This window comes from Salmo salar, chromosome ssa13 (assembly GCF_905237065.1).
Source record: "Salmo salar chromosome ssa13, Ssal_v3.1, whole genome shotgun sequence".
NCBI lineage: Eukaryota > Metazoa > Chordata > Actinopteri > Salmoniformes > Salmonidae > Salmo > Salmo salar.
Window position 1 is genome coordinate 82,680,858 of NC_059454.1, and position 25,440 is coordinate 82,706,297.

Below are 25,440 nucleotides of genomic sequence, written 5' to 3' on the forward strand. Positions count from 1 at the left end.
TTAGGCCTAATTAGTTAAACCAGCATTGCTCTTATAGGTTAAATTCTCAACCCTTTTTAGGCCTCAACAAAGTCTGAGTTGACTGGCATTTAAGAAATGAATAAAGAGTCAAGGAAGGGCTTGTACAATACTAAAACTAAAGTGTAAGAAATCACACTGTATTGAAAGATCGTACGTATGTCTCTTCCTGGTTTCAAATTGGATTGGTATATCCCTCAACTGAATCTTCCCAATCTTTTTATATCTCTACAAAGTAGAGTTGATCACTCTTGGCAAAATAACGATTTATGTTTCAGTTCATTATCTCTCTGGCCCACACACCTCAAAAAATCTCATTAACCTTGCAGACCTTGTATCAGCTCCAAATAAAGTTTATTTTACTATGTGAGAGCACAAAACTCTCATCTTACTCTCATGTATATTTTCACTCTTCTGTGGAGGTCGGCGGTAATCACACTGTCACTCCTAAAAGAGGAAATAGTCCTCCATCCTCTTTTCCTTTGTAGAGGGATTGTCACCATCTCTCTCCACGTGTAAACTTATTGATTCTCACCACAACAGTACCCAATAGTACTTATTTACTTGCCCCTGTTTTTCTTCTGTACCTCCGCAGCCCCAACAACCCCCCCCCTTCAGATGGCTGTGTCCCACACCACAGCCTGGGGCCTCTGACAGGGGGGCATGCCAGTCTTCTGGGGCTCAGGGGTCCGTCTCCAGCTGGGTAGGATGGGCATGCTGTCCTGCTTACACAGGTTCTTTTCTGGGCGGCGGTGGGCCTTGATCTCTTTGCATAGGCAGCGCTTCCTCTCAATGACCTCCAGCAGCTTGCCATCCCTCTGGGTTTGGGCTGCGGACGTGGCAGCGCCCCCGCTGGTGGGAGGCTGTCCCTGGGCCAGCTGGGCCAGGTGTTGGAACTGCAGCTGGAGGTGGTGGAGCTGGAGCTGCTGCTGCTGTCTGGACAGGATAGGACTGCAGGGCGTTTGGGAGGATTGGGACAGCCCATGCAACTGGACAGAGAGAGAGGCAGGAAGGGTGGAAGGAGAGGAGTTAAACAAAGATTTTTTTACCTAAAATCTAATGTGGGGTATGCATGAATACAGTTTGTCACAGTTTGTTACTTGTTATGTCAGTCACTGACAGTCATTCAATTAGCCATGTCAGCTAACAATTTTTTGATTGGTGAGATCAAATAACCAAATCTCCGGTGTTTCTATGTCAAACGGTTTTGTTATATTTCAGTCTTCTGTGTATAAAGAGTAATATTGGGATGCAAACTCAAAATGTAATACTTTCAACTCTATATCTGACATGTATTTTTTTAAGCCCATAACCATGTGTGTGAGGTGTATACTTTTGTTTCAAAGTAGATTTGTTTAAGACTATCAAGAAAGACTCTGTGTGACCATGATTAAGCCCACTGCAGTAAAAGGTTACGTCTAGCCAGCTATCTAAACTTGTAGTAATCATGGCCGAATACCAATCTGGTATGCAGGGCATGTGCCCCATTGATTTTGTTAGTCACTCTCACTCAGATATCATATTAACATGGCATAAGTTTTGTCAAAATGAGTAGAATTGCATGAAATGTGTTAGAAAATGTACATATATTGTCTCCGCCCCATGGCAAAATGTGTAGAATTGCAAATAAAATGTTTTCTCTCCGACGTCACGACTGGGCCAGTAAAATATCTTGCCCTCAAGGTGGAGGTGACCCCCAACCAAATCTCTTTTAGGGGCCCCAAAACGCTGGTATAAAGCATTTAGTTAAGAGAATTAAGTAGTTTAACTGCACAAATGGATTGATTGCACAAATCAGTAGACTGCATATGTGGGTATGGATGTGGGTACATAGACCCGTGAGCCACTGTGGCTCATGATGAGTTCAGATTTTTTTGTGGCCTCCAACCCCATCAAAGTTGCCCATCCCTGCTGTAAACACTGAATCTCTGTTGTAGCACTGAAGACCAAGCCCAGCAACCACAATAGCCATAAGAACGTGTTGTACCCAAGCCTGCCACCAGGCGGCAGTGTGACACTATATTCGAGCCTGTGGCTCCCTGTGGCGTGCAAGGGAGGGTTACGCAGCACACACGAACAGTCTCTGCAGCACAGCACAGCACACTCGAACTGCGTCAGCATTTGAGACGCAGCCAAGTGACTGGGCAAAATGCAACGCTATTGGACAGTGTCTCACTGCCCCAAAACACTGTAGAGAAGCATACTTCTTACGTCCATGCATCTCTGTATACGTCAATTAGAGCATCGCTCTCCCCTGGACTTATTCTTTAAGGCGCAACCTTATTCTGCTCACTGAACATATCTCCACACTATAAATAGCTCAGGAGGAGGGTTGTTGCTATCAGCACAGGGAATAATAAGAATGGCCATATTCTACAGAATAATTCCAATACTACTACTTGTACAAATGACAGTAATCACAGTAATACCAAAGATCATCTTCATTATAATAATCATCGTCATTATAATAATAGGTATTATTCACCTGATTCAGTACCTCTCGATGGGGCAGGCTGCTCTGCCACTGAACGTCGCTTCCACCCACCTGTCTCACCCCAGAGGTGGATGATGAGCGGCTCAATCGACCCAGTTCTGGAACAGAAAAAACAAGCACTGTTCATATAGCTGTCTATAACCACAAATCAACTGTGCTGTTCATGTTGTCAGGGTGAATGGCTGTGCGTATAAAATGGAGTGCATTATTTCATGTATCTATGTGCAACTATGCATACATGTGGGGGGAGGTATGATGTGCCTGACTGTGTGTGTGTATATATAGCTCTGGCACTACATATGCTGCCACTGATGATCTTAACCCATAACACCATGATGATGTGACTGTGGATTTAAGAAATGCACGTAATAGGATCTTCAGATAAATCTGCTATGTTGTCTCTTTTCTAAAGCGATTGTTGTGCGCTAGTGAAATCCTAGACATACCCCTTTCCTTGAAAATATTCTGGGTGAAGGAGTCTGTGCTGGGTGTCTTAGTGCTTACCTCCATTGCGGCAGGCTGGAAAGGTTTGGCAGGGGAGGGGGAGACCCCCTCTAGGCAGGGCTCGGAACCCCAAGGACCCCACCTCCATCCCGGTCAGGGACTCACTGTGGCCCAGCCCCCTTGCTCCAGTGAAGCGTACCGGGATCCCAGAGTGGCCTCCTCCTCCTCGACGTCCAGGGCCCAGGTCCTCCTTGTCTATCCTCAGGAGGGCATCGGCACTGCCATTCCACGCCCGCCCTTCATCCTCTGAGAGGGGAATGTCAGAGGGAATTGTTGAGTAAACATGGAATAATCGTCTATTGACAAAGTATATTGTAGTGACAGATGTCACTTAGCTACAGTCTAATAGTCTGATTATCCCTTCCCCAGGGATCTGAGGAACTTCTGATACATTTCAATACTCAATTCAAACCCATGATGCCGTCCAGCACGTTAACTTACTCTCTCTCTCTGTCTCTTTGCTGCCTTGGCTGAAGGACAGTTTCCTCTGCATGGGCAAGTAAGACCCGTCATCTCCAAAGCCACTGTTGTCCCAGGGCATGAACCCAGCCTTCCCCTGGACGGGCCCAGGCACCGTGCTGCTTTTGGAGGCCACATCCCCGTGACCCTGGTGGTGCAAGGAGGGCAGATGAGACCCTCCTCGCAGGCTGTCGTATGCCGGGGGTCTCCGGAAGCCCACCGAGGGGTAGGTCCAGAGCAGGGGGCTGTCTGAGGAGGGGGGCTTGTAGGCAGGTAGGCCGTGGGGGGTGTGGTAGCGGTGGAGTTGGGAGCGAGAGTGAGGGCGAGAGTGAGTGGAAGAGGAGGAGGACGAGGTTGTGGCTGAACTGGCACTGGTCTGGGATGAAAGGTTGTTGGTGGTGTTCTCAGCCTGAGAGGAGGTAAAGTGGAACCCTGCTTCTCTGTCTCTCTCCCTGTGTCGCTCTCTGTCACTGTCCCTGTCTCTGTGACTGTCCCTGTGACCATCTCTGTCCCTCTCTCTGTCCTTATCCCTCTCTCTGTCCCTGTCCCTCTCTGCTTTGTCTAACTTCAAGCAGAAGCTCACAGACTTTCCCTCCTTGCCCGAGCCCTGGGTCTGGGTCTGGGCAATGGACTTGGAGAAGGTCTCCGAGCCATTCTTGTTGTTGGTGTTGGGGTTGGGCGAGTCTCCTCTCTCTGGCTTGCGGTAGTGGTGGTAGTGTGAGGGGCGGTGGTGAGGGTGGGGATGGTGGTGGTGGTGGTGGGAATAGGGGGAGGTGGACTTAGAGGAAGGGGGCAGGGGTGTGGAGTGGCTCCTGGCCCTTAGCCCTGGTGCAGGGCCGAGCTGGCTGTCTCTATCTCTGTCCTTAGACTCCTTAGAGCCTGACAGGGGCACAGGGAGGTTAGAGGAGGGGGTGGTGGAGGAGGAAGAGGTGCTAGACGGAGCTGTCATACTGGAGGAGGTCTGAATGTTAATGGTCCCCAGTTTGGCAGAAGCAGCCTTGTGTTGGACCCCGACCCCACTGGAGGCAGCAGCAGGCTGGGGGAAGGCGAGCAGCGGGGGTCGGTGCTGCAGCAGGTTGGGGAAGGGGGCTGGGATCTTACTGTTGGACTCTGTCTCTGATTTGTTCCCCTGGAGGAGGTAGGGCGTAGGGGCTCGTGGGGGGTGCGGGCTGGAGGAGAGGGGCTGGGGGACAGGGGTGGAGGAGGTGGAGGAGGGGAGGGGCGAGGAGTGGGAGATGGACACTGTGGCTTTAGGTTTGGAGCAGGAGGGGGAGGAGGAGGGGCGAGGTAGATGGGCGGACATGCCAGAGGAGGAGTGGTGGTGTTTGGAGGATCTGAGTCTCTCGTGTTTGAGAGGGAGGCGTTTGTGTCCCTCTCTGTCCTCTGGCAGTGGGTACTTCATCTCCTCATAGATGGCCTCGCTCTGATCTGAGTCTGAATCAGGCGTGGTGGCTACGGGCGTGACAGGGTGAGGGGTGGCAGTCTGGCTCTCCCTGGTGAACACTTGGCCCACCATCTCTATGTAGACGGGCTCATTGTCCCCCTGAGGCTGAACCTCGCCCCCCTGGATGGGCGTGGCAAGAGGGGGCACACGGGGAGTTGGGGGCTCAAACGAGAGCTGAGTACTGGGGCTTCGTTTGGGCTTCAAAGGCGGCATCTTTTTGGACATGTCCCCTGAGTCAGACTTCTTCATGGCTACAGGGGAAAGGGAGAGAGCAATGAATGAGAGATAATTCAATAATTACAACGGGGACAATAATATTAACACACATTTTCACATTTCCCCACTTCACTACCCTCATTACTGTTTCCATAGCCTACCGTTCTTCTTCTCTGAGTGTTTGGCCTGCGGGTGAGTGGGCGGGGGTGGCGGAGGGGCGTCCGGTGGGGCGTGAGGTGCTCTGGGGTCCGAGGAGGAGCTGAGACGGGTGCTGGGATGGCGTTTGGGTTTAGCAGGGGGACAGCGCCCGCCGTGCTGTGACTGGGTGTCAGAGTAATCTTCCCCGTTCTCCAGACCTGTGTCTCCAGCGCCCACGGCGTGGCAGGACTGAGAGCGGGGGGCCATGGCGGAGGCACAGGAGTGAGGGGACAGGTCCTGGGAGGCAGGCATGGTCATGAAGCCCATGCGGAAGTGGCGCCGGAAGGATGCCAGGTCACGGACCTTGCCCACCGTGGCTGAGGAGGGGTCCTTCTGGCTGGAGCTGGACAACACAGGAAGAACAACATTCCCTCATTCAGCAGTTAATCACGTCTTATTGAAGGACGTTAATTTATTTTCCCATTGTGTTGCCTTCCCCTTTTCTGCCTCTCTCCTTTTTTATTTTTCTGTTAAAAAAATGGTCTCTACATAGCTTACATTCAATTGAATCTGCAGTCCTACGGCTCCCTCTACTCCTCTGCCTCTCTCACACACACACACACACACACACACACACACACACACACACACACACACACACACACACACACACACACACACACACACACACACACACACACACACACACACACACACTGCTCCTCATGCATGGATGGCACGGGGAGCGTAGTTTCCCGTTAGAGAGTGAGTGATGAGAGATTGGGCGAGGCAGTGCAGCAGCTGTGCATGCCGGTATCTGCATGGGGGGGGGGCCTCCCTCTTCAGAACTCTTCTATCCTTCCATTTCTATCCCTCCACATCTGCTCCCTTAGATCACAAGCACATTCAATTAGGAAATTGCTTCCCCTAAAACCCAGCCTTCCCAAATCTAGCTGCTCCTTTCTGACTATAATCCTCCTGTGTGTACGTTACCGTGTTACTGGGTTTCTCTAACTAATTCTTTATCTGTTTTATTTCATTGTCCCTTTACTACACTCATCATGACCTCTGCCAAGTATTGTATCTGTTTCCATGGCAACTGGTTTGCCTGTTTATTTGTTTAGTGGTTTGTCTCAAAACCTGAGAAAATGCACATGGTATTGCTTGCCAAAGTACTAAACATACTACAAACAAGCGCACAAAGGAAAAAGCACCCTTAAAACATATAATGTGTGAGGGGTGTTTAGTGCCTGAAGAAAGGTGTGGCAGTGCAGCATAAAAATCTCAACTGGAGTTTACTTGATGAAAAGTAAATACATCGGAATTTAATGTATCAACTACTGTACTGTTCCTTTGATTAAACAGACAACTAAATTCTTAATTGCTTTCTAAAGCCAATTTTACTTCAAAAAACGTCAAATGGATAATCCCTGAAGATCTTTTGAAGGTCATCATGACCTCATCCAAACTACCATCATGCAGGAATGCCACAGATTCAGAACATCTTTGGTTTCCTAATAGGAGAAACTAAACTCAATATCTCACCAATCAAGTTAATGATTGATTACATTTGAGCAGAATCCATACAACGGTGTACCTTAACGGACAATTAAATGGGATGAGGATGTTGCAGCTGACATGGTCCAAATCTGGAGTTATTACATATAGAATATACGGTATAGCTCTGTAAATGAACCTTTATAGAGGTGATTCGGCCATAACAACAGTGGCTGAAGTCAGTAGAAAAACACTGTGCTCAGCAATTACCATGAAAAGACCTGAAATGAAACCGTTCTTCACTACAACCGCCGAGAAGGGATATATTGGCTGTATAGCACAGTATATAAAAAGCCTCTACTTAGTGTGTCAACTATGGATCATCACCATTTCAACCTGTCTCTCCGATTCCAAGACCATTCCGAGAGGAAAGGAGGGGAGAGGTAACCATGGTGAGGAAGGAACAACGGGATGAATGGGTCAGATCTGACTTCCCTAGCAGGACCGGAGGAATGGAGCTGGATGCTACGACCACCTTTTGTTCCCTGCTTTGAAAGAGTGGGAACTGAGTGGGTGGGTGCACACATATGTGTGTGTCTGGTGTGTATGTGTGTATTAGAAAGAGAGAAAGAGAGAAAGAGAGAGAGAGAGAGAGAGAGAGAGAGAGAGAGAGAGAGGGGGAGAGAGGGAGGTAAACTGGGTCTCTTCGTGTGTGAAGAGAGGAGGAAGAGATGTTTTGCTTCCGAGCATGCAATCAAAGGCCTCATTTAGGAGGTTATTGCCTGTGAGTGATCCCTGAGTGCAGGTTGCCATGTTTGTTTGAGGTAGAGGAAGCAAGAGCGATAAAACGGAACAAACTACACACATCTAAATGCATGCCTTGTTTATAGGTCACAATGAGTAGTCTTGTCCTACTGATGTGCCTTAACTCTGCCATCATCCCTTATGAAGCAGTGAACCAGCAGGGAGACAATGTCATTGTACACCTTCCTATTGAGAGGGGGGGGGGGCTAGTGCAGGCAGCGAAAACAGCACTGAGCCTGTTCATCATGGAGAACAGAGATGCAACTGTTTTCTGTCTCATTGCATTACGTGAAGAAAAGCCAAGAGCAGAGCTCTGTGTGTATGTGTGTGTGTGTGTGTGTATGTGTGTGTGTGTGTGTGTGTGTGTGTGTGTGTGTGTGTGTGTGTGTGTGTGTGTGTGTGTGTGTGTGTGTGTGTGTGTGTGTGTGTGTGTGTGTGTGTGTGTGTGTGTGTGTGTGTGTGTGTGTGTGTGTGTGTGCCTGCGGGTGTGTAAGTGTGTGTACGCTTGCCATAATCTACATAGGCACCAATGGGCCACATTGTCCCTATAATGAAGGCAATAAAGCTCCTCCCTTCTGATCTTCTGTTCCTCTCTTCTCTTGTTTCTCTACTTCCTTTCGACATGGTTACACATAAAATATGAACGATAAAACTCTTCCACTTCAGCTCAGAGATTTACAACTCAACTCAACTGAATAATGTCATTCCTTCACTCCAGTCCAGCACGCTGCTGTGAGTTGAGATAGTTCACCCCTGCTCACCTCTTCTTATTGCCTTCCTGGTCCTTGTGCCTCCAGTCCAGCCGGCTCTTACGATACAGCAGGTTCATGTCGCCACGGGGACGCTGCTCCTCGCAACCAATCACAGCACAATGTAGCCGCTTGCCCCGCCTCTCTATGTCACGCAAGAAATGCTCCACCGCCACATCCTGGGCGGAGCCAGAGCTCATGGTATAGAAGACCAATAGGGAGAAGGGGATGGATGTCACTGCAGGCCACACTTCAATCACCTAGACACAGAGGAGATGGAGACAGTGGCATTGTTAATAGTCATCTACTACATGTTGAGCTGACATGACAGTCACTTCCAGTTCTCCTTTTACACAGCTCCCCTACACAGTTACACGGCTCTCATGTCGACATGCTGTATGTAGGGCAGTAGCAGTCACAGCACGATTATAGTACCTGGCTCCTCAGCCTGGTCTCATAGACTAGACATAACATAGTAAATGTAAATCTGGGACACTCAAATTAGTATGATACGGTATGGTTACATAAGACAGATGGCTACTTAAAATTAAAGTAGGATGGTTGGTCGTGATGGATGGGTAGGCGTATAATGCGAACGTCTAGCAACCACAACAGTTATGAGTTCGAATCTCATCATAGACAACTTTAGCGTTTTAGCTAATTAGCAACTTTTCAACTACTTACTACTTTTTTACTACTTTGCGACTACTTAGCATGTTAGCTAACCCTTCATCTAACCTTAACCCTAACCTTAACCCTTTTAGCTAACCCTTCCCCTAACCCTAACCTTAACCCTTTAACCTAACTCTTAAACGTAATCCTAACCCTAACCCTAACCTTACCCCTAACCCTAGCCAGCTAGCTAAAGTTAGCCACCTAGCTAGTATTCATAATATATCACACGTTTTGCAAATTCGTAACATATAGTACATTTTTCAAATTCTTAACATATTGCACATTTTTCAAATCTATAACATATGAGTTGTAATTAGTAACATGTCATACGAAATGGGTGATGGACATCCACAAATGAATATATATAATACGAAACGTCACATATCATACTAAATGGAGTGTCTCAGATTTACATATAGAATGAAATGAAATACTCCGAGACCACGTTGGGGTCTTGCTCTTCCATACAGGTGAACAGACCAGGAGGGATTCAGGGTAGGAGTTATGATCAGCGGGGAAAGTTAAAACCCAGATGAGACGCAGCATTATAAACTATGTCTGACAAAATATCTGACCAAAACATGGGAAAGCATCCAGATACGCTGCAATGCAGGAAACGTTGCTAATAAGGCTCCTTGTGTCATGGTGGATATCCTGTCCTCCAGGCTAAAACAAACTGTGCATTGGGCCAGGCACCCAGGCAGCCAGACAGTAAGGCACAGGTACTGTATATTTACTCAGCCACTGTGTTGTTTACACCAATGCCCAACCTACAGTTGATCACATGAAAACACTATTTACAGTATATGTTCATTATCCAATTATGACTATCTGAGTAAGCATGGTAACTCAACTGCTGTGTTGCTCTCTGGCTGGGGGCCTTGGGGTCGCCTGACTAGAACTGTCTGCTACCCAGGCAGTAATGTGGTTGGTCATATGTAGCGCACACAAGGCTTCGTGACCACGACATGAGGAGTCAGGCTTGTTGTGAGGCAGATATTTGAATGCCCAACAGTGTTGTGTGCATTGGAGTATGCAAGCACAGTGTTGCGATTGGCTAAGAAAAGCACAGCTGTCAGTGTGAGAGTTCAGGGGCTTTTGGTGGTTTTACTTATACTGCACGGGATACTCTTTCCTTGCTATTGGTTTTGGTTTGAGAAGCCTCACAAACACTGGATCAAAATTATGCCAACATCCAATGTGGACAAAATCAATAATGGTCTACTAGTACACATTTAATATAGCACTCAAGGAATCCACCCACACATAACTGTACCAACCCTTCTCCAACGGCACAGGGAATTAAACAAAATTTACTCCATTAGATTATACGTTTTTATAGGTTGGGATAGCCAATTTAATGTCTTATAACCAATATAAATCTCAACCTCAATCCGATTACAATAAATGGAAGATAGCAGAGCCATATACAGTATGCACTGTAAAAAATAAAATCTTGAGAAAATTCAGTCAACTTAAAATGATATGTTTGCTCAACTTGTCTCCTATGTTGATTCAAATAAAAAGAAATGATTTGGGCATCTTTACTAAGTGAGTCTGTGGAACTAGCTACACACGCACTGCTTTTGACATACAATGCTTTCAACTTACATATTTGACATGCATGACTACATTGTGCCTGTTCATTATAGAGTAATTATTATTCAACATGTCGCCACCTGGGATTTGAACTCACAAACTCCTGGTTCATGGCATATCATTCGTCCTGCTGCGCCACCTTGTCTGTGTCAATGACTGATTCCACATGTACTGTTACACCTTGCACTCCAAAGTAAATCTCAGCTTTGTTAAAAGTACTCTAAAGTAAAACAATTGTATTTATTATAGTGATTAAGGAGTCAAATTAAAACAAAGTAATATGCCCACCAACATTACACAACTAATACAGAAAACCATAAATGCTGAAATAAGTAAATCAAATCAATTAGGAGAGAATAGTCACATTAACTGATAATTGACACAGATAGCAAGAGATATAGAAAGTGAGAAAGGGAGGAGTGGGCATGGGAGAGAGGGAGAGAGAGATACAGGTGGGGAGGAGGGGAGAGATAAACAGTCCTCAAGAGTAGGATGGATAGAGATGCATAGAAAGACAGGGAGGGAGGGAGGGAGACAGCTCAGGCAGGAACTCGAGGGAGAGAGGAGAGGAGGTATTGGGAAAGATGAGGGAAGCCGATAAAGAGAGCAGGGTAGAGATAAACATGAATAGACAAAAAACGAAGTGGGGACAGATTGATAGAGAGAAAGGGAAAGGGGATAAGTAAATGGAGAAAAAGGAGGCGATAAATAAACAGTGAAAAAGGAGAAGAAGCTGGAATGTAAGAATTAGAGAATAGTCAGATTAATAGAAGATCGGAATGCCGTGAACCAAAAGGTTGTGAGTTCAAATCCCAGGTAGATTGCATGTTGAATAATAACTACTGTAAAAATGAACATGCACAATGTAATTATGTATGTCAAAATATGTATGTTGAAAACAGTGTATGTTAAAAGCACTGTTTGTGTGTGTGTAACCAGTTGCACAGACTGTTTTAGTTAAGATGCCCAAATAATAATTTCCAGTTGAATGAACATATGAGATAAGTTGCGCAAACAAATCATTTTAAGTTGACTGAATTTTTGCCTACGTTTTCTCAAGTTGGAGCTGCCCTGACCCTGAGCATACCTGCCGATCTGTACCTTTCGGACTCTGCTCTGGATTACTGACCTCTGCCTGCCCTTGACCTGTCGTTTGCCTGCCCCCTGTTTTTGTAATAAAATGTGTTACTTCGAACTGTCTACATCTGGATCTTCTCATTTTTTACATTTACATTTTAGTCATTTAGCAGACGCTCTTATCCAGAGCGACTTACAGTAGTGAATGCATACATTTCATACATTTTTTTTTCTTCCGTATTTCCGTACTCCTGAGCCGTGATAAGTTTGGGCCAACTACAAATTTTAATTTCAAGTAACATTTGAATGAAAAGTTGAGTAAACAAAAAAAAGGCTGTGGAACCAGTTACTTAATAATAATAAGTTGAAACAACTATATTGTTTTTGAGAGATCATACAGAGAGCGGTGTCATCCCATCATGGTTCTGAGATGGACCTGTGTGTCATCGTAGCTCCCGTTACTCCTGTTGTCCAGAGCCCTGGCCTCCCTACCCACAATGCCCCGCTGCATGCTGCGGCCTGGCTACCCTCCGTGGTGTGGCGTAGTATGGTGTAGCGTGCTGTGTGACTCAGTGTTAATTAGGTTAGGGAGCTGAGAAAGTGTAGGTCGCCTTCTGGCCACTGAGTTGGGCTTCCAGGATCTGGTGGCTGAGCAGGCAGCCCTGCAATTGTCGCATTACAGCTGTTGAGAAGTGTGCTGAGGATTAGGACACTGCATGGGAGATGGTTCATCAGGTTCACTACTCCACCATACAGCAGCACACCATACACACCATGTACTCCTAGAGCATGTTCTTATCAAAGCCTAAATGATCGTGGAGGCAAAAGCAGCACTCACATGCAGTCTTATTCAGCTCTTACATGTGCTACAGTATAAGCACACGGCACGTACACACATGCATGCACACATGTGCGCACACACACACACACACACACACACACACACACACACACACACACACACACACACACACACACACACACACACACACACACACACACACACACACACACACACACACACACACACACACACACACACACACACACACACTATATAGGCTATATTGTATATGCAGCCCACAATGTATATATATGCAACCAAAGCCCACACACTGACACATTAAAGCAGCAATTTGGGGATTTTAAAAGCAGTTTAAGATGCATTTACAGGGTCAGAAGTCATTCAAATCCACCTCATTAGAGCTAGGAGGCAGATGGAGGCAGATGGAGGCAGATGGAGGCGTGATGGAGGCAGATGGAGGCAGATGGAGGCGTGATGGAGGCAGATGGAGGCAGAAGGAGGCGTGATTCACATAACTGGATCTGCATGCAAGGCTGTAGATAATGTAGCCATTCAGGCACATGAGCAAACAAAACACACGGACACATGGACATATGGACATACAGACATGCACACACACTGACACATGGACACACACACTGACACATGGACACACACACTGACACATGGACACACACACTGACACATGGACACACACACTGACACATGGACACACACAAAACCCTTCGAGCTATAACCTCAAATGCTCACTGATTAAAAGGTAGAGAACTGATACAGTAAATTAATTGAGAAAAATATGAAAATGAGATATGCCCACAGTTTGAACTAACCAAACAATAATTACTGTGAGAATCATCTCTGGTTGTAAAAAGGGAGTGGCTAACCTTACAGGCTTACAGTATATTGAGGATCTGTGGTGTCAAAGGACTGTGTCTGTGGCTGTTTCTACATCTCCTATTTAAACTCAACCTTGGATGACTTCTGAATCCACGCTGTGCGTTCGCTGCCATCTGGGTTGTTTGTGGGAGACGGAGCTCCCGAGACAATGAGCCCTACATAAACTCCTCCTGTCTCCCCCTTCTCTCCTCGTTCCCTCCCTCTCGCCCTGCCTCTCTCTCTCTCCCTCCCTCATCCCTCCCTGTCTTCCCCTGCCACTCCTCCCCTCCCTCCTTCCTACCCTGCCTCCCAGTGGTGGCAGAGAGAGCACCTGGCTGTCAGGCCGTCTGCTCTATTGGGCCATGGGGCTGCTGTCTGTCACGCCACAGTGCTGGCCTGTTACGGGGCTCCACCACACCGCCACACTGTACAGCACCGCACTGTGTGCTATCATGGCTTGACCCCGCGCCGCACGCATCCACACTGTCACCCTCACCACACTCTAACAAGCCCGACTGTACGCCGTGGAAGCCCGACACGCTGCAGCCAATCAGCCTGGGAGAAAAGGACTGGGAAGGAGGGAGGGAGAGGGAGGATAAGAGGGAGAAAGAGAGGGGGGAGGGGGATGGAGATAGATAGATAGATAGATAGATAGATAGATAGATAGATAGATAGATAGATAGATAGATAGATAGATAGATAGATAGATAGATAGATAGATAGATAGATAGATAGATAGATAGATAGATAGATAGATAGATAGATAGATAGATAGATAGATAGATAGATAGATAGATAGATAGATAGATAGATAGATAGATAGATAGATAGATAGATAGATAGATAGATAGATAGATAGATAGATAGATAGATAGATAGATAGATAGATAGATAGATAGATAGATAGATAGATAGATAGATAGATAGATAGATAGATAGATAGATAGATAGATAGATAGATAGCAAAATGGAGAAAGGGAGAGAGGGGATACGTACATGGAGAAAAGGGAGAAAAGAGGAGACGATAGACAAACAGTGAAAAGGGAGAAGAAGCTGGACTGTAAGAATTGGGGGAGGGCTGCCTGTGAAACCAGCCAGTCTCTCACGCCAGTCACTGAGTGTGTGGTCTCCTAGCAACACTGTCTGCATGTGTCTCTCTCCATCTACTAAATATTCACAAAGGGGGATGTTAGCGCTGTCGTTCATTATTATCTGAATGGGAAAGTTAACATGCTACGGATCCAATTTTACCCTGCTTAATTAGTATTTCTGTGTACACCTACATCGTGTCTTAATTGTCATGGTATATCTGTAACAAATAGATACCATATGCTGTGCAGAGAGTGCCATTCTTATATATTCTCCAGATAATAGACAGTCAGCTCTCAGGCTACCAGCCAATTACACAAACATGAATTATGGAAATCCATATAGGCCTACTATGATATTAGATTGGGAGCAACCATGGTTACCATGCTGTATTTGGTGTATATGGTTGTTGTTGTTGTTGTTTTTGTTGTTGTTGTTTGGCTATAGAAAAGATAATGTACCTTTCTTATGACGGAAACAAGGCAAGAGAATACAGTGTGTTGAGTCACTGTGATGTGATGTATGGTCAGAGAGGAACCCTACTGGGATACTACATGAATTACTGCCAACCACTGGGCTGCTCACACTAAAACAAACGCATTCAAAGACCCAGGAAAAAGCATTCAATCATACAACGCATGGGAAACAGAGCGGTTTTGGGTTTCTCCAAAAGAAAAATGAATGCATGTGACAGGCACTTTTATTTATTCAGTGGAACCCATTGAGATCAGGGTCTCATTTACAATGGTGCCCCGAGGACAGCAATACAACAATTACAAATCTTCACCAAATTACAGAATCAACACTACAGTTTCAAACACCACAAGTACAATTATTTACATTCAATCCAAATCGCTGCAATTCTCATTAAATTCATTTAACATTAAAGTCCTAAACTGTCCTAAAGGCACCAGAGTCAAGATATAGGGAGATTTGTCCTCTGTCCAAAAATGGGGGGCACTAAACTGAAGGTGGATGTATCTAGATTGGTACGGACTAGTGGAACCTGGAGAGTTAACCATCCCTTTGAACGAGGTTTGGTGTCTGATATTTTAAAATGTTAACAGTGAACACACATACACACGCAAACACACGTGCACGCGCATGCACACATACAGATAAACACACTGCACACATGTAGTACACCCTCCTTGTTTGGTATATTCCCTCTTCCACCCTGCATTGGCTGCTCCTCTTCCTCGGCATTGTTCAAACTGAGTGACCAATGAATCTTTCATGGAGTTGGAACCAAAAATATACTCCAAATAAACGCCCTCTTTCCTCCTCTCACCCAGCCGTACCACTGGCTTTCTGTTCCACTAGCACACATAACTGAGTGACAGCAACTAATGGAGGATGATAATATGGCTAACTTTCATTTATGTGATGAGTATTCTGCCAATAACACATTAATACGCTACATATACAGTACCAGTCAAAAGTTTGGACTTTTATACTATTTCTACATTGTAGAATAATAGTGAAGATATCAAAACTATGAAATAACACATATTGAATAATGTAGTAACCAAAAAAGTGTTAAACAAATCAAAATATATTTTATATTTGAGATTTGAGATTCTTCCAAGTAGCCACCCTTTGCCTTGATGACAGCCTTGCACACTCTTGGCATTCTCTCAACCAGTTTCATGAGGTAGTCACCTGGAATGCATTTCAATTATCAGGTGTGCCTTGTCAAGGTGTGTGTTTGAGCCAATCAGTTGTGTTGTGACAAGGTAGGGGTGGTATACAGAATATAGCCCTATTTGGTAAAAGACCAAGTCCATATAATGGCAAGATCAGCTCAAATAAACAATGAGAAACAACAGTCCATCATTACTTTAAGACATGAAGGTCAATCAATGTGGAAAATTTCAAGAACTTTGAAAGTTTCTTCAAGTGCAGTCACAAAAAAACATCAAGCGCAATGATGAAACTAGCTCTCATGAGGACCACCACAGGAAAGGAAGACCCAGAGTTACCTCTGCTGCAGAGTATAAGTTCATTAGACTTATCAGCCTCAGAATTTGCAACCAACATAAATGCTTCACAGAGTTCACGTAACAAACACATCTCAACATCAACTGTTCAGAGGAGACTGCGTGAATCAGGCCTTCATGGTAGAATTGCTGCAAAGAAACCACTACTAAAGGACACCAATAAGAAGAAGAGATTTTCTTGGGCCAAGAGACACAAGCAATGGACATTAGAGCGGTGGAAATCTGTCATGAGTCCAAATTTGAGATTTCTGGTTCCAACCACAGTGTCTTTGTGAAACGCAGAGTAGATGAACGGATAATCTCCACATGTGTGGTTCCCATCATGAAGCATGGAGGAGGGGGTGTGATGCTTAACATCCTTATCATTTATCGCCCTCCAGGTTCCCTTGGAGAGTTCATCAATGAGCTTGACGCCTTGATAAGTTCCTTTCCTGAGGATGGCTCACCTCTCACAGTTCTGGGTGACTTTAACCTCCCCACGTCTACCTTTGACTCATTCCTCTCTGCCTCCTTCTTTCCACTCCTCTCCTCTTTTGACCTCACCCTCTCACCTTCCCCCCCCTACTCACAAGGCAGGCAATACGCTTGACCTCATCTTTACTAGATGCTGTTCTTCCACTAATCTCATTGCAACTCCCCTCCAAATCTCCGACCACTACCTTGTATCCTTTTCCCTCTTGCTCTCATCCAACACTTCTCACTCTGCCCCTACTCGGATGGTATTGCGCCGTCCCAACCTTCGCTCTCTCTCTCCCGCTACTCTCTCCTCTTCCATCCTATCATCTCTTCCCTCTGCTCAAACCTTCTCCAACCTATCTCCTGATTCTGCCTCCTCAACCCTCCTCTCCTCCCTTTCTGCATCCTTTGATTTTCTCTGTCCCCTATCCTCCAGGCCGGCTCGGTCCTCCCCTCCTGCTCCGTGGCTCGACGACTCACTACGAGCTCACAGAACAGGGCTCCGGGCAGCCGAGCGGAAATGGAGGAAAACTCGCCTCCCCTGCGGACCTGGCATCCTTTCACTCACTCCTCTCTACATTCTCCTCTTCTGTCTCTGCTGCTAAAGCCACTTTCTACCACTCTAAATTCCAAGCATCTGCCTCTAACCCTAGGAAGCTCTTTGCTACCTTCTCCTCCCTCCTGAATCCTCCTCCCCCTCCCCCCTCCTCCCTCTCTGCGGATGACTTCGTCAACCATTTTGAAAAGAAGGTTGACGATATCCGATCCTCGTTTGCTAAGTCAAACGACACCGCTGGTCCTGCTCACACTGCCCTACCCTGTGCTTTGACCTCTTTCTCCCCTCACTCTCCAGATGAAATCTCGCGTCTTGTGACGGCCGGCCGCCCAACAACCTGCCCACTTGACCCTATCCCGTCCTCTCTTCTCCAGACCATTTCCGGAGACCTTCTCCCCTTCCTCACCTCGCTCATCAACTCATCCTTGACCGCTGGCTACGTCCCTTCCGTCTTCAAGAGAGCGAGAGTTGCACCCCCTTCTGAAAAAACCTACACTCGATCCCTCCGATGTCAACAACTACAGACCAGTATCCCTTCTTTCTTTTCTCTCCAAAACTCTTGAACGTGCCGTCCTTGGCCAGCTCTCCTGCTATCTCTCTCAGAATGACCTTCTTGATCCTAATCAGTCAGGTTTCAAGACTGGGCATTCAACTGAGACTGCTCTTCTCTGTGTCACGGAGGCTCTCCGCACTGCTAAAGCTAACTCTCTCTCCTCTGCTCTCATACTTCTAGACCTATCTGCTGCCTTTGATACTGTGAACCATCAGATCCTCCTCTCCACCCTCTCCGAGTTGGGCATCTCCGGCGCGGCCCACGCTTGGATTGCGTCCTACCTGACAGGTCGCTCCTACCAGGTGGCGTGGCGAGAATCTGTCTCCGCACCATGCGCTCTCACCACTGGTGTCCCCCAGGGCTCTGTTCTAGGCCCTCTCCTATTCTCGCTATACACCAAGTCACTTGGCTCTGTCATATCCTCACATGGTCTCTCCTATCATTGCTATGCAGACGACACACAATTAATCTTCTCCTTTCCCCCTTCTGATAACCAGGCGGCGAATCGCATCTCTGCATGTCTGTCAGACATATCAGTGTGGATGACGGATCACCAGCTCAAGCTGAACCTCGGCAAGACGGAGCTGCTCTTCCTCCCGGGGAAGGACTGCCCGTTCCATGATCTCGCCATCACGGTTGACAACTCCCTTGTGTCCTCCTCCCAGAGTGCTAAGAACCTTGGCGTGATCCTGGACAACACCCTGTCGTTCTCCACTAACATCAAGGCGGTGACCCGATCCTGTAGGTTCATGCTCCACAACATTCGCAGAGTACGACCCTGCCTCACACAGGAAGCGGCGCAGGTCCTAATCCAGGCACTTGTCATCTCCCGTCTGGATTACTGCAACTCGCTGTTGGCTGGGCTCCCTGCCTGTGCCATTAAACCCCTACAACTCATCCAGAACGCCGCAGCCCGTCTGGTGTTCAACCTTCCCAAGTTCTCTCACGTCACCCCGCTCCTCCACTCTCTCCACTGGCTTCCAGTTGAAGCTCGCATCCGCTACAAGACCATGGTGATTGCCTACGGAGCTGTGAAGGGAACGGCACCTCCATACCTTCAGGCTCTGATCAGGCCCTACACCCAAACAAGGGCACTGCGTTCATCCACCACTGGCCTGCTGGCCCCCCTACCTCTGAGGAAGCACAGTTCCCGCTCAGCCCAGTCAAAACTGTTCGCTGCTCTGGCACCCCAATGGTGGAACAAGCTCCCTCACGACGCCAGGACAGCGGAGTCAATCACCACCTTCCGGAGACACCTGAAACCCCACCTCTTTAAGGAATACCTAGGATAGGATAAAGTAATCCTTCTAACCCCCCCCCTTAAAATATTTAGATGCACTATTGTAAAGTGGTTGTTCCACTGGATATCATAAGGTGAATGCACCATTTTGTAAGTCGCTCTGGATAAGAGCGTCTGCTAAATGACTTAAATGTAAATGTAAATGTAATGGTGTGGGGGTGCTTTGCTGGTGACACTGTCAGTGATTTATTTAGAATTCAACACACTTAACCAGCATGGCTATCACAGCATTCTGCAGCGATACGCCATCCCATCTGGTTTGTGCTTAGTGGGACTATCATTTGTTTTTCAACAGGACAATGATCCAAAACACATCCACCAGGCTGTGTAAGGGCTATTTGATCAAGAAGGAGAGTGATGGAGTGCTGCATCAGATGACCTGGCCTCCACAATCACTTGACCTCAACCCAATTTTTATTTTACCTTTATTTAACTAGGCAAGTCAGTTAAGAAGAAATTCTTATTTACAATGACGGCCTACACCGGCCAAATCCGGACGACGCTGGTACAATTGTGCACTGCCCAATCACAGCTGGTTGTGATACAGCCTAGATTTGAACCAGGGTGTCTGTAGTGATGCCTCTAGGACTGAGATGCAGTGCCTTCGATCGCTGCGCCACTTGGGAGTCCCATTTGAGATGGATTGGGATGAGTTGGACAGCAGAGTGAAGGAAAAGCAGTCAACAAGTGCTCAGCATATGTGGGAACTCCTTCAAGACTGTTGGAAAAACCATTTCTCATGAAGCTGGTTGAGAGAATGCCAAGAGTGTGCAAAGCTGTCATCATGGCAAAGGGTGGCTACTTTGAAGAATCTCAAATATAAAATATATTTTGATTTGTTTTTGGTTACTTTTTTGGTTACTACATGATTACATGTGTTATTTCATAGTTTTGATGTCTTCACTATTATTCTACAATGTAGAAAATAGTAAAAATAAAGAAAAACCCATGAATGAGTAGCTTGTGTCCAAACCTTTGAATTGTACTGTATATTTTACATTTATATGTTTATGTGTGTGTGTACACTTGCGTGCATAGTAAATTTGTATGACTTTTTTTGTATATTACCTCACAATTCTTTTCTATTTTTGCAAGCATATGAAAATTACAGTAAACTAGTTGTGCATTTACAGTAACCTGCCCTTGGCTTCATCATCTCTGGTTGGAATCTTCAGTAACCTGCCATTGGCTTCATCATCTCTGGTTGGAATCTTCAGTAACCTGCCATTGGCTTCATCATCTCTGGTTGGAATCTTCAGTAACCAAGGTGACTCAGTGCACTCAGTACATGAACATTCACTGGCTAACAACACACACGTGAACACACAGACACGTACAAGCACGTGCGCATTTACACACACACATACACACCTTGTGCTCAAGAAAATTTTAAATGGAGGAGAGGCCCCCCAGAGCTCCAAACACACACAACCACCTCTACTGTCTCAGACAAACACCCTCAGCAAGGAGTCCCAGACAATACCTTAGCTCTGCTTTGCTCTGCTCTGCGTGTGCATGTGTGTTTGTGTGTGTGTGTTTGTTTGTTGTTTGTGTGTGTGTGTGAGTGCGTGTGTGAGAGAGAGACAGAGAGAGAAAGAAAGAGGGAGGGAGGGAGGGAGGGCGGGAGGGAGGGAGAAGAGAGAGAGGAAAAGAGAGAGGAAGAGAGAGCGTATATACCGGCACTGGAAGCTCAGCATGTGTGGTACAGTATGTGCAGCAAACGCGCCATGATGAGAGGAGCGGCACAGCAACACACCACACTCCTCAGTGATACCATTGGGCTGCTGCTGAGTCTCTCATCCAACAGGACAGCCTGCCCTCGAGGGACAGACACAGACACACTCTGCCTCGGCTGGCTCTGTGAGCCTGAATTTACACACACTCTAAACGGCAAGGCCAGCATGACCTGCTGCTGGTGTCCCGCGTTGCCATGGGAAATTTGGTAGCCACCATCATGTCATAGACAGAAAGAAAGGCAGGCAGGCAGGCAGGCAGGCAGGCAGGCAGGCAGGCAGGCAGGCAGGCAGGCAGACAGACAGACAGACAGACAGACAGACAGACAGACAGACAGACAGACAGACAGACAGACAGACAGACAGACAGACAGACAGACAGACAGACAGACAGACAGACAGACAGACAGACAGACAGACAGACAGACAGACAGACAGACAGACAGACAGACAGACAGACAGAAAGAAACTCAATCACTCAGTCACATGCACGCACACAAATAAACAAACAAACAAAAACACACACACATACACACTGATATCCCTCCCACTTATAAATCTCTGGGGATCATCTTGGCTGGCTATGTCTGTCTACTGTCATGTGCTGTCTGTGCTGCTGAGTTCATCCCTCCCCTCTGGATAGCTGAGGAATAGAGAGGGCATGTGAGTGTGGAAAGAGGAAAGGTGTGTTTGTGTGTGTGAGAGAGAGAGAGAGAGAGAGAGAGAGAGAGAGAGAGAGAGAGAGAGAGAGAGGGTAGCAGTAATGACAATGGGAAAAATGCAGTTCCTCAGGGAGGAGGGGGCAGAAGCTTAAAGACGCACACACTCCAGAACACTAAGCCAGGATCCTTTTCTAAACAGGATCTGACTATCCTTTCGTATTTTATGCAAATTAACCTGCAACATTGCCCTGCCCCCTCCTTGTTGCTCTGAACTCCTCTATTGTATAATGCAGAGCATTTGTTTGTTTTATATGCAAACAAAATTGCATGGCAATGACATATGTACATATATTTTTAGGCAAACCTACAATGCCTCTGATATCATTGAAGATATTTAGTAGCATTATGAAGCAATGAACCAGGACTGTATGAATACAATCATCAATCGATCAAATGTATTTATAAAGCCCTTTTTACGTCAGCAGATGTCACAAAGTGCTATACATAAACCCAGCCTAAAACCCCAAAGAGCAAGCAATGCCGATGTAGAAGCACGGTGGCTAGGAAAAACTCCCTAGAAAGGCAGGAACCTAGGAAGAAACCTAGAGAGGAAGCAGGCTCTGAGGGGTTGCCAGTCCTCTTCTGACTGTGCCGGGGGATATTATAGGAGTACAAGGACATTAAGGCTAGATCGTTCTTCAAGATGTTCAAACCTTCATAGATGACCAGCAGGGTCAAATAATAATCACAGTGGTTATAGAGAGTGCAACAGGTCAGCACCTCGGGAGTAAATGTCAGTTGGCTTTTCAGAGCATTCAGAGGTCGAAACGGCAGGTGCAGTAGAGAGAGATAGAGAGTACCAACCCCTTTAACTTTATAATGGTAGTCTAACATCTCCCCAAATTGCTAACACATATTTTGTCTGAGAAGACACCAGTGTCTAAGAGTGACAACAAATACTGTAGTTGGGGTCTATTACTGAGTGGAATATATTTACATACTGTATAGCAAACCCAGATGAGAGCCATGACAATTAGCATGGTATAAGGAGAAGATAGAGCCATCCCCCTGCTGATTAAACAGCATGATCATTACACAGGTGCACTATGTGCTTAGAACAATAAAAGGCCACTCAAAAATGTGCAGTTTTGACACACAATGCCACAGATGTCTAAAGTTTTGAGGGAGCGTGCAATTGGCTTGCTGACTGCAGGAATCTCCACCAGATCTGTTGCCAGAGAATTTTATGTTAATTTCTCTACCATAAGCCGCCTCAAACATCGTTTTAGAGAATTTGGCAGTATGTCCAAACGGCCTCACAACCGCAGACCACATGTAATCATGCCAGCCCAGGACCTCCACATCTGGCTTCTTCACCTGCGGGATGGTCTGAGACCAGCCAATCGTACAGCTGATGAAACTGTGGGTTTCATCAGACTGTGTGCTCGTCATCCTCACCAGGGTCTTGACCTGACTGCAGTTCGGCATTGTAACCGACTTCAGTTGGCAAATGCTCACCTTCAATGGCCACTGGCACGCTGAAGAAGTGTGCTCTTCATGGATGAAGCCAAGCTAGAGCTCTGTTTGACATTCACAGCGACTGGGGCAGATGCTGTGATCAAGAGACCTTAAGAAAATATGCACATTTTCTCTAACCCTAAATTTACAAATATGTATTTTACAGTTCTAAGGAAGGTGAAATATTATAGTTAGTTGTTTTGTTAATTGATTATACTACGTTTAGAACAAATATAAGTCATTCCAAGCCTTACTCATCCAGTTTTGTTGAATAGGAAATACATCATATAAAATCTTTCATATTTGTGCTGTGTACTTGAGCTTGTGTCCTCAAAAGTGACTACACCTCAGAAATGTATAACTATTTTTACCAGAAAGGTGAGATTTGAACCTTTCTTGGAGTATGCAGCGTTACTAGTTATTGTTTATGGCCCTCTCATAATAAATCATTACTTTTAGGTATTATGTAGATTACATTTTCGATTACATTTCGTTACATTTAAGAGTTCATTACCATATTTTGTAAGCAAAACTATATGACTCATATTGCAATTAATTATAGATTATATTTCATAGAAATCTGGACACACTGGACAGCTACTTTAAATAGGCTACGTTGTGCACTCCAATCGCACAGCAATACTGTATGCTACCCATACTATCACATTTAAATAGGCTACCGGTCAATTTACTTTTGAGTAATGAGCAATGGATAAATGGTAGACTAATATTTGTTGTGTAGCAGGAATAAATCAGTCATGTCAGAAAAGGAGAGACATGTCCTGCAATATTATTAAGATGTAGGCCTATATAATACAAGTAAAAGAAACACATTAGGGTTAACAGACATGCTGCTATGCGATCTCCTTGCCAACGCCAAATGCATCAGTTTTATCATTAGGCCTCTACGTTATAAGGTTTTCTTTAGCATACCATTATTATAATTCCCATGCATCAAACACCTCCATTTCCCTCAAAAGAACAATATTTGCTTGCAATACAGTTGATCAACCACTAGAAGTTGTGCGTACGCATGGTCTGAGATTTTGCGTGGAGATATGCTTACTTTCCGGACAATTTCAAAATTGATAACAACCTTTGCGGGAAAACTGGCACACGCATGTTTTAGAGTCTTTTCTCTACCCACGCACTTTGATAAATGAGGCCCCTGAAGTAGAGCGAGCAGCATGGAGCAGCCTGTCTGAAATGTTTACCTCTGCTGTTTCTGGGCCAGCCAGCGGAAGAGAGGAGAGAGGGATGCTACTGGAGGGAGCTCTGCTGCTCTGCTGTTTCCCTCCCTCACTGTTGTGTATGATTCATGTTCCGTTAAACCACTTATTTGAAACATTTATGTCGCTTATCTGTTTTTCCCTATCGCTGTCCTCCTCTGTTCCTTTCAACCGCCTCTGTTGATGAGCAGGGATCGTATTCTAAATCCAACTCTCTACTTCTCTGTCTCCCTCCCTTTCTTGTTTACTATAGTCTAAATCCTCGATTAACCTTTCCCCTTTTTGAGTTTTTAGTAAATTCATGTCTGGGTTTCGATCAGATGGAGAGGAGCTCATCAACACAAACTGAGTACTATGAGGAGATGAGAGGGCTGTTAGGAGAGACACACAGCACAGTCTCTTATTGAAACACTCATCTCTGTCGTATTTATTAGTTGTATAATGGTAGTTATTATGATTGATCTAGACTTCCAGAACCTTACAAACTTTGAGGAGTTTCTGCGTAAACAAATAATTGCCATGTAGTTATGCAGGCTAGCTACTTCTCCTTTGCTATCTAGCCAACTAAATCTAACATGCATCAAGCAGCTGAAATGACAGCAATTTAGTTTGTTTTACCTTCGTTTCTATTGCCATTTATTTGAATATATCCATTATAATGATCCTGATACATGAATTTGCCTGGCTCAGAGAAGCTGTCAGTCCCGTCACGTTCATATGCATGGTACTGTGGAGATTTCACTAATCTACTACCAAATCTGGGATTGGTCTTCATCCTGTGAGCACCCAGCACCACGCTCCAGCTCCCATCCATCCCCAGCTTTAGAGAGGACTACAGCTGGACTCCACAGTCACTCTGCAGTCTGATATTACTGCACCTGCTCTGGTTCCTTAACCCACACTCACAGACACTCTCTCTCTCTCGCTCTCCCTCTCTCTCACTCGCTCGCTCCCTCCCCACAAACAGGGCTCCGAATCATACTGTATAT

General features: G+C 45.9%; 1 protein-coding gene across 1 annotated transcript in view; it reads right to left on the minus strand.

Annotated features, from left to right (window-relative positions):
• Positions 1–632: 632 nt before the first annotated feature.
• Positions 633–25,440, minus strand: part of LOC106567871 (neuronal tyrosine-phosphorylated phosphoinositide-3-kinase adapter 1) — a 30,354-nt gene continuing 5,546 nt past the window's right edge. The window contains exons 2-7 of the mRNA XM_014137703.2: positions 8,336–8,583; positions 5,297–5,676; positions 3,458–5,170; positions 3,017–3,262; positions 2,504–2,610; positions 633–1,007 (exon numbers count right to left, since the gene is read on the minus strand). Coding sequence (XP_013993178.1) covers positions 633–1,007; positions 2,504–2,610; positions 3,017–3,262; positions 3,458–5,170; positions 5,297–5,676; positions 8,336–8,523 — 3,009 coding nt within the window. The 5' untranslated portion in view covers positions 8,524–8,583. The remainder of the gene's footprint in view (positions 1,008–2,503; positions 2,611–3,016; positions 3,263–3,457; positions 5,171–5,296; positions 5,677–8,335; positions 8,584–25,440) is intronic.